The following is a 10,725-nucleotide window of genomic DNA, read 5'->3' as shown; positions in this document are numbered from 1 at the left end:
ACAAACACACAGCAGACCAACAAAAACATGATCTGTCGTATTTCTGAGAGAAATGTATGTTGAGTCTTCATTCTCTGGGACTTTAAGGAGACCAGTAAAAAATAAGTGCCAGTATTTTTCCTGCTTATGCATATTTTAAAATGTAAAATCTGGGAGAGAGACAGCAACAGAAGGAATTTTGATTCCAGTACCCAGTGCCTGAAATGGTTTCTTCTGTCTGTATCCCTGCAGATCGAAACTAAATACAATAAATGCTGGTGTCCTTTTAAAAAAGTCTGGATGTTTACAGCAAGCATATAATTTTCCATGATTAAGGATGCCAACAAAAATAAAGAGTGATGATAAAAAGAAAAGTTTAATCATATATTTCAAAAAGCATAAATGGAACATCAGAAAACTTCCCCTTTCCCTCATTTAATACATTTTACACATTGCTTTTAGTCCTTTACACACAGAAAATTTCCAGAAAACAGAAGCATAAGCAGATAAAAGAAAAAAGCAATTTATGAACGGCAGCAATATTGGACATATGACGTTCACTTTTACAATATTTTGGTGGCAAAGAGACATTTTTTCCATTTATTTAAAAAATATACATATATTTAAAGTTTTTGCAAGCAGGTCCAGGAGAGAAGGACATCAAAACCCCCTACAAATCACCAAAAGAGCACAGAGCGGGAGTGAAAATTAAGACGTCACATACTAAGCACAAAGGAGGAGGATGGCTGCACTATATAAAATATTTTGCTGCTCTCTTGATCCCTTGAGTGTTCTGTATTAACTTGAGGCTTAAGCTGGATGCCAAGCCTGAGCTCTGGGCAGCTGAAGAGGACCCCTGACCTGTGGGTACCACAGGGACACCAGCAGGATGTGCCAGCAGATCCTGGTCACAGGCTGAAGCAGGAGCCCTTTTCTCTGCTCAAGCATCATCGTGGTTAGCTCTATATTTGCACAGTTTTTATGGGAAGAAATGAATGTGTTTGTGAGGCCAGCAAAGGCTGGAGGAGCAAAGGGATGGGAACAAGCATAGAGGCAGGGACTGAGATTTACAAAAAAAAAAAAAAAATCTTGAAAACAAACAACGTTAGCTAAAATATATATTAAAAAAAAAAAAAAAAGGCAAAAAGATCTGGTTTCTTCTTTAACCAAATCCAACAGTAATGCTGCCTTTGTCCACAACAGGGACAACATCTGCTCCCTGCAGCAAACGCTGAGCAAGTACACAACGTTAAGCCTTTGCCTACAACCACTGAGACAGACACAGTTATTGAAACACTTCAGAATGTATTTTTCCAAATAGGGCCCCAATCCAGTGCCAAGTCACTGCAGAGGCTTTCTTTGATATTGCACAATGATGGCTCAAACCTTAGGAGATGCCAATATTGAAAATTTGGGTGTGAACACTTAGCCCATCTTTGGGCCTGCTAAAACCAAGTCTCTAACTGGTGAAGTTTAGTTTACCTGAACTTTTCCTGAGTATCTTTGCATCCAAACTTGGTATGCCTGTCATCAAAATCACCTCACTGGATTAAATTGGCTTGTACTCTGTGAACACTTATATTATTTGAGATAAACAAGTGTGAATTAGTAGAAAATAGAGGGAAAAAGTTTTTCTTTTTGTAAAAATTGCAAAGAAAACTAGATAACCTTTATACAACCTAATAGACCAACACAATCCAGTCTATCTCCGGCCTCTTCCTGCCCTATGCTGCTTTATAAAAAACATTTTTTGGAGAACATACAGACTTCCAGACACTTAAATAAAAATGACATGGCAGTCAGAAAGTCCCCTGCAAACTCCAGCATTGTCTGAGCTGCATTCTTGTCCACCTACACCCTATCCCAAACATCCTGCCATTAATTAGCTAAATGTTCCAGCTAGTAAACAAGAATAATGATTGAGGGGGCTGGAAAAAGAGACAGAGACAGCCAGCAGATAGTCACAACAAACCAGCCCACTCACTGGTACATGGAGACATTGGAGCTTGTATTTTTTTCCTTCCATGGAGGGGAAAAGAAAATCACCTTAATATAACACTGTCTTTCCTGTTGCTGCAGCCACATCCACATCAGCAGGCGAGAAAAGTCATCCCGTTCCTGCGGTAGGCACTCTGTCACGGAAAGAGAAAATCTGCAGTGAATTATCACATCAGCTTAAACAAGGGAAGGAGGCAGAGAGAAAGGGAAGGCTTTCTTCCTGTCTTGTAGGCTATTCTGGCTGCAATCTCATACTGTGCTTAATCTGAACATTTCTGGTGGGCAAGCTGTAAGCAACCACTTTGTCTATTAAAAAATCAGTGCGGTTAACAAGTGGTTAGTGACTCTATTTCAGGAGAGCAAGAGATAGGCAAAAATGCAACATCCTCCTTTGTTAATTGCCTGCAAAATAGATGAAGCCAAAATACACCATTATGCTGAATCTATTTGTCCTTTATAAGCACGTATTCTCTATTCACTGTGTTCAAGAAACATTTCTAAACTGCCTGAATACTATATAAATTATTGAATAATTACAGTTTTCCAAATTTAATTTATAGTCTGAGTCTAAAGTTATATAAACAGACACTAGTATAATCCCCAACACTCCAAATCAAACTAATCTTAAAGACTCTCTGGTCAGTAGGAAATAATTAGATATCCCATATATTGTAACCTAGGATGATGTGTTTCCAATGGTAAAGAAGCAAAGAGTTAAGTGGCACTTGAGAAAATAATTTTAAAATATCCTGTGACTCTATTTCCCTAAAATATCTTTCATGCATTTTTAACAGCTCTTTCCAAATCAATATAGGAAGCTATACCTTTTAATGCTACTAAAACCCCTATAATGTAAGGAGATATTCTCAGTTTAAAAAAATACTTTTTTTTCTATTAACAATATCTCTAAAAAATAAAAGGAATTTAAATAGTTTTGCTTTATTTGGTTCACCTTCAGCAGACATCCTGTTTTAAAAATGAAAATGCATTCATTTATTTCATTACAGTTAGTGCTTCGTCAGATATATTTTGTACCTCTTCAGTCAAAGTACTTAGGAAGTGCCATATATAACCACCATTTTTAGTGGCTGTACCAATTTCCTAATTAATTTCAGCCAGATCAATTTCTCCTCTCTTAAACTAGAATTAGAGTAACATTAGGAGTAAAGGATAACCTCAAACAACTTTGGATATAAATAGCATTTATACTGAACTGTAAAGAAACCATTTCAAAACCAGAAGGGATGTATTCAGAGAGACATTTTACAGACAGTGAATATGCAAAAGGAAATATGTACAAGATGTTCATTACAGCATCCTTTACATTAGCACCCCACTTCAGTCTGGAGATCAGGCAGCACATGGCATTGAAGTCAAAGAGCAGAACATCAGCTCTGGGATATACAGCCAAGACACGACAGTATCACCACAAACAAAACACAAAATAAATCCAAAGACTCTATACCCAAACATGAAATGCCCAAGACAGACTAGCCAATAATTTTGAGAGGATCCAACATATTCCCACAACCACAAGCAGAAAGTCCAAGGCAGTTTGGATATTCAGCCTACCCAAACCATTAAGGCTGGCATTTGGAAGTCGATGCAGAAGCAATGCTTTTAGCTGTTTGACCCCAACAGTTTCACAGGGCTTTATAACCCAAGTGACAACCTTTAACACATAAACAAAACATCCAGGACTACTGTGCAGTTTTCTTGGAGACAAATGATTCTGAGTACAAACCTGGAGCTACATGAAAGATAAAAGGTTGAATTTTGTGAAAGGAATTTTGGTTGTGAAGCAAAGTTGGGCTTGGCTGGGCTCACCTGGGAAAGAATGAAGTTTAACATTTTCCAACATGGGCAGTGTTGTACAGCCAGTTACATCCCTGCAAAGGTCATTTCAGAAGCCAGTTCATGGCAGGCAGGATAACACCTTTGGAGAGTTGGGCACACCCACTGGTCTATATTTAGTGATATATTATAAAAAGTGTGGCTATAGTTAGGATTGAAAACTATTTCCTACTTCACTCCCCCTTTCACATACTTTAAATTTTCTGAAACATTTGCCCTCGGGCTGAAATTTCCTCTGCTTTAATCTCTGCCTGAAGTTCACTTTCTTTGGAAACGACTAAAAAAAATTCCTGAAGCCATTATGAAGTTCAGCAATAATGAAAACAACACATTTTTTCCTTCCCAAACCAGACAAAGTGATTCTGATATATGTATGTTTCATTATGGAATTTAGCCATAAATTGAACCATTTTACCCAGAAACCATTCATACCTTCAACTTCAGCATAAAGGTAACTGTTTTGAAAATCAGTATTTCAGAGGAGGGAGTTTGATTCATCCCATTCCATAACAAGATAACACTTCGTTCTCATTTTGATACATTACTAGATAATAAAGGTTAACCTCCAAAATGCTTTTATGCAGAGCAAAAGTATTTTACAGACATCCCATCTTTCTGAGTTATACCAGCTATCTTTAAGATCTATACAGCTGAATTTGTGATACTGAAAGACAGATCTTTACATGCCAAGAACCATGAAGAGAAACAGCAAGATGTTTTTCATAAAACTCACATGTGCATGTGCCCCTGCAAGAGTTTAGATGTATGTGGCAGACATTTAATGTGGTTGGAGATAATTTAGAGGGTTTGGATGACACGTCTGGGTGCTTTATGCCATTTTGGCAGCATCCACATTTAATTTTTTTTAAAATATGATTATTTGGCTCAGAATTACAGATAGAGGATGATGCAGGCTCTTGATGTGGGATTAAAATAGCTGTCCATTTTGCTGGATATGTCTTGCTGTAAAGACACAACATAAGCCCATGGTTCCTCCTGGAGCTCTTTTTGGAAAAGTGTCTACTGCATCCAAATTTTCTGTGTGTTCTCTCTTAAAATTTACTATCAGGCTGTGCTTTGACTTTTCCTGCTGTGGTTGAAGTTCTTTAAGACTCTTGCTGTGCCCAATATGTGCAGAAGTGGTCAAGAGACCAACTTTCAGACATGGGGAATCACCTAACCTGGCACAAATTAAACAATTTGCCTTCCCAGAATGGCTTCCATGTCCTGAAAAGTTGATCTGACCTTATTTGCCTAATCTAACTCTCACAGAAACTCCTGCTCCTTGATATTACATGACAAGATTTTTCTTCCTTTTCTCTGAACTCCTTGAGGGTAGCAGGACAGACTGCTGACAACCAGAGCCAGAGGCTACACAGCCTGTGTCAATGTGAAAGCAGAAACAAGACCTTCATCTTGTCCAGACCTCTCTTACCACCTGTTCCTATTTTGGGCAGAGTTGTGATGATTTTGCTTCTTGGTCCTCACTTCCCACTCCTACCCTGACCTACTAGGTCCATCCCTGCCCATGGCATTGGGGTTAGACCCAGATCTTTAACACCTCTTCTGACCCCAATCATTCTACAATTCTACCCCAAGAACCTGCTCAGGCATTTTCTGTATAGGAATGCTCCGTGGTGAGGCCCTGGCACAGGTTGTCCACCATCCAACCACTACAGATGTAGTTGTTGCTCCATCCCTGGAAGTGTCCAAGGCCAGGTTGGATGTGGCTTGGAGCAACCTGGGACAGTGGAAGGTGTCCCTGACCATGGTAGGGGGTGGAAACTGGATGACCTTTAAGGTCCCTTCCAAACCACACCAGCCTGTGATTCTATGATTTGCAGAAACAAGTCCCAGCCAAACATGAAGATGTGTGAGTACTCCTCAATGAGAGATCAGAGCAGAGTAGAATACCAAGACTTCTGAATAGGCACCTCAGCTCGAAATGGTTTCCAGTTAACAATTTACACTAGTGCATGATTTCACAGCTGTAGCATGATGAGAAAGAATAATTTTGGCAGGAGAAAGAAACAGCTGTGATTTTTGAGTGGGCTGAGGCTTAATTTTTATTTGGGATAAAATTTGGAAAGTCTGGGGTAAAACATCTCCAGCAGGCACCAGAGACTCCAAAGTTTATTGGGCCAAATCCTACATTGGTTTAAGTCTGCAGTTCTCCTTGCATTAAAGTTAAGCACAATGTCACACTGCAGGCCTGTTGTACCACTTAGAGATGTTAAATCCTGAATTATAAGCCCTGTGTAAGAGAGTAACAGAACAGCATTTATAAAACTTGAAGTCTCCCTTTCTTGGTGTCCTCCTTGTATGTGTGTGGGCAAGTGGTTTAATTACAGTGCATAAAATGGAATGGCAGACAGAGACACCCAAATCAAAGAGCAAGCCCTGGCTGAACTTCATTAGCAAACATAAATGCAAATAGGCACATCTTGTTTGGGACATGCCACAGTCCTTTCTGCCTTGGGTAATTTTACTCTATTCTCTGACATTTGCATAAATGTAAATCAAACCATATGACTTGAGCAGGTTTGTGATAAGGGAATCATATGCAAAACTTCTTTCCATTAAATAATTCTCTTCATGCAGCCTTACAATGTTACTGTGAAAATTGGGGAGAGTTGGATCTCAGACAGTGAGAGGCTTTATTTAAGAACAGTGGAGGGAGCCCTGCTCTTTAAATAAGAGGCATTCTCGGATCAGATACTGGCTGGCAGGATGGAAAAAAGGATGTAGCATTAACTTTCATTCCATTCCAAATAACCTGGAACCCATAAACTACCAATATTCTCTAATTTTGAATCTGCTCCTTTTCTCCCTGTCTCTTCTTTCCATTTTATTTGGGAAATGTTAACTTTGAAATTTCATTAGCTTGCCATAATATCAAACAGGTCACCCTGGACAGATTCATAACTCTTTGTACATAAAAACATTCAGATTAAAACGCCTATGATTTAAAGGTTGCTCCTCTAATTTATCCCAGCCTGAAGAGACAGACCACATGCAAAGTGTCAACTTATTTAGAGATTAAAATAATAATTAGTTTAAGAGGCAAAGTATAAGCAACATTGTTTGAAAAAGAAAATCCATGTGTTGTTTAGAATGAATTGCTTCTGTTTAAGTTTAAATAAATTTGTGTGGATATAAAGTCTCTTTATCAAAAGTGCATCCATGTTACAAAAGAAATATAATGGATAATTCTCCCTCCAATTTAGAACAATTGCACTGAAGGCTCTAATTTCACAAACCCATCTTTAATCAGTAGCCAAAGCACAAACATCTGATATAATTCAAAGGATGAAGGAGCGTGTTATATAAGCAATATCTTGTACATGGTCAGTAATGAATAACACACCCCAAATATGTATCTATGGACACCCAGGTTTAGCACATTACAGACTTACTTGTATGATGCTCTGGCTGATCTGCCCTGCTGTCACCATGAAATCTCATGGATTTCATTTATGATGAAGCCAGACCAATGTGCTGAGAGCTACAGCATCCATTTATCCACACCATAACAGTCCCCCTGGAAGCACAACCACGTTGGTGCTTCACTAGATCCCATTTGTGGGAAACCATTTGTGAGGGTTGAGTGACACGGACCCTGCTTATGCCAGCAAAGCAGACCCGGTTTATGACACCAGTTTACCAGTATTTATAGGTCACTACATTCAAACAAAATTTTCCACTCTGACCCCTTTGTCCTGGTCCCCTTTAGAAACACATTATTCTGATTATTCTTCTTACACTAATAATGTCCTCTGTTATCTCCTGCAGCAAAGTCATTGCTTCATCTTCCTTTGTCAGAACAGTCGGAGTGACCAGATGATGTCTTCACTTCTGTTCTTGCCTTGAGCCTATCTGTCCCTCAGCTTTCACTGTACCAGGTGTGAGAAACACCAACAGCTGCATTCCTCAGGTCTGTTCCCTGAGTCCTCTGCCTGGTGACACACCAGGGACAGCAGCAGTGTCCATGCCAAGAGTCCCTGCCTCAGGAAGGGGTCGGAGATCACAAGAACGCTTCATGTAAATGCCAATGAACATCATAAATTGATGAAAGCACTACTCCAATAAACCAACCATCAACAAAGTGCTTCCCAGAAAACTCAGGTCTGGGCTTTGGTTGACCTTTTATCTGCCAGTGGCATAAACTTTTAAAATAATTTTGTAACACTGGACTGCTGTGTACAGGAATGGGACATATCCAGGACATATCATCCAAGTCTGTTACAGAACATAGTCTAGATCTCAACTACCCAACTTTTTATTGCTGTTTTCTGCTTCTGGGATAAATTAAATTCTCAAGGCTGATGGAAATGTAGGATTACTGGAAAAAAGGACCAGATTAATTTCTCAGACACCCTGTGCAGTACCACCAGTGGTTGGAGAACAAAATGTAGGGCTTACACTGCTGTCCTCCAGTGTATTTGGCCAAAACTGCAATGCTGCAGTTACCGAGAAAATGCTGCTCTCAGGGCAGGGCTGGTATTGTAAAAAAGAAAAACAAGGCAAAAGGATCATGGCTTCTGTTGCAGCAAGAACTGGGTTGTGGGAGTGGGGTACCAATGTCTGCCAAGAGAAAAAAGAACAAAATTGGTGGGGAGAGAGGGATCATTTTAAGTCTCTCAGAGGGTACTGTAAACAGTGGAGAAAGAAGGAAAAACCGGAACTATAAAACAATACTTGGCAGCCAGCTTTGCAAAACAAACATATTTTCACAAAGTCTTTCCCATCACTGCCACCAGCTTGAATGGGCTTCATTTGTCTGAGAGCAAGAAACCCTCTTTAATTGTCAGAGAAAAGGTGACGCCGCTTTGCTCACTGATGGAAATTCCTGTTCTGAGCCCTTCTTCAACCACACACTGCTCTCCACTCACAGCCAGGGAGAGGAATCCCTTCCCCCAGGCTGCACAACCTGTAGCAGGGTTCCATCACCCCTCTTCCCTAGACAGCATCTCCTGCAAAGAAAGTTGAAATCCAGCAAGTTCGTCTTGCTGTGGGTCTAACAGCCCATAACTGTCTGCCCAGGACACACTGCTGGCAAAGCACACAGCAGGTCTCCACGAGGCACCAGACCTCAGTGGATATGACCTGTTGGAATCCAGCATAATTAGGAGAGCTCAATCCCCTCACCCACTGGAAATGCAGTGGTTCCTGAGAGTCCCTGATCTCCTCATGAGCAGTGCAATTAGTTCACTTGCATTTTTACTGCCTCATGTCAAACTGGTCAAAACACCTGGAGTTGCTCAAGGGTCAAACTCTCCTTTCCTGATGTGCCTCAACTCACTGCTTTAGCTGCATGGCAACAATAATGTACACAGGGAACTTTATTATGTCTGAGAATTAAATTAAAACCGGAATCTTGATACTTTAGGTATGACTGGACACTGAGACCTCTGGTTTATGACTCAGGGCACTGCACAGTCACAGCATTCCCATGTGAAAATATACCACTAACAATAAAAACTCATTCAGCCTGAGAGCAATTCAGCACCAACCAACCTGGATGGTTCCCTGTCTCCAGGGATGACATTATTTGACATTTTAAGGTTTTCTTCTACTGCTGTAGAAGCTCAGGGTTTTTTCTGTAGGAAGTTACAGAAGAGGCTAAATTCCCCCTCTGTGTCACCACTGCTCATTACCTCAGCATAGGAGCTAAAGAGCAAATTTATTTGGAAACAATATGGTGTGGTACAGTCTGAGTACAAGGGCAGGAGCCAGGGCTGGGCTCTGCTCCCAGCTCTGACACTTACTTGCTGTGTGGCCTCAGACAAACCACTTAGTGCCTCTGAGCTTCCATTTCCCTTGCCTTTGAAACAGAAATACTATCACTCACTAAAAATCTTTTTTTGAGGATTGCTTGATTACAGAGCTAATGCGCAACACTTTGAATTGTATATTATGCCATAATTATTATTTTCATTGCATTTTATCTTCCATTGTAATGGCTAAAATACTAGATGTATAGAAAAGGATGCTGAATTTGGCAGCTATTGCATAGGAGAAGCAGGCATTACTTTGAAATTAAATTATTTGGGCAAACCAAGAGAGTTCACTTACATTTTCCCCCTTAAAACTGTTGAAATTGTAACAAAAAGCAGCACGTAATGGCATTTTGCAACACACTTCTCCCCCACCTCCTGAAAGCATCTTGCAAATGCTCTCTGCAGAGGGCACAGTGCCCCTGCTCTCTCTGATTCAACAGAGCATTTCAGGAGGGAAACGAGAGCCCAAGCTCAGGTCTGTGAAGAGAGGGATTTTCTCAGGCTCTGAGGCCCTTTGCTGGTGGCAGCACTGGGGTGTGGCCACTTGTTGCCCTGCTCAGCCCTGACTGATGTGCTCTGTCTGCAGAGGGGCGCTGGCGCACCGGAGCAGTGGGAGGTAAGAGGAATTAAGGTAATGCATCAGTGGTTGTCAGTGAAGGAGATGGGAAGAGGGGGGGAAGAAAAAAGAGAAAAAAAAAGAGGCAAAAGAAATATACTATTTCAATCAAAGTCTGAAATTTGTAGAAGTGGTTTTGGTCTCAATATAGAAAAAATATTTATCCAAGAAACTCCTACTCGGGTGCGAACATCCTACTTCTAGTGGGATTTTGCTTGGCAAAGTGCTGTGCAAGAGTGGAAGCTAATACAGAACATGTCTATAAACAAATATATTTATTTAGTCCAGATTGACACATTCACTAGAGTATTTCAGTGATTACACATGTAAAACTATTTCCTATAGTGGTTTCCTTTTGTGATTCTGCTAATTTATTCAATCCACCCCATTTTCATGCATTGAATGTTATGAGCCATTTCAGCCACCCAGACTGAAACGTGTTTGGAGACTACATGCCTGTTTTTTCATTTCATCATCTACACATAATTATTTGGTGAT

The 10,725-nt window shown here is 40.3% G+C and overlaps 1 protein-coding gene across 1 annotated transcript in view; it reads right to left on the bottom strand.

The window, feature by feature from the left end:
- Positions 1-441: 441 nt before the first annotated feature.
- SUPT3H (SPT3 homolog, SAGA and STAGA complex component) overlaps positions 442-10,725 on the bottom strand; it is a 254,085-nt gene continuing 243,801 nt past the window's right edge. The window contains exon 12 of the mRNA XM_058800983.1: positions 442-2,111. Within this exon, the coding sequence (XP_058656966.1) occupies positions 2,070-2,111 (42 nt within the window). The 3' untranslated portion in view covers positions 442-2,069. The remainder of the gene's footprint in view (positions 2,112-10,725) is intronic.

Source organism: Ammospiza caudacuta, chromosome 3 (genome assembly GCF_027887145.1).
Source record: "Ammospiza caudacuta isolate bAmmCau1 chromosome 3, bAmmCau1.pri, whole genome shotgun sequence".
In the NCBI taxonomy this organism is placed as follows: Eukaryota; Metazoa; Chordata; class Aves; order Passeriformes; family Passerellidae; genus Ammospiza; species Ammospiza caudacuta.
Note: the sequence above shows the minus strand (reverse complement) of the source record. Positions and strands in the feature narration are given on the sequence as shown.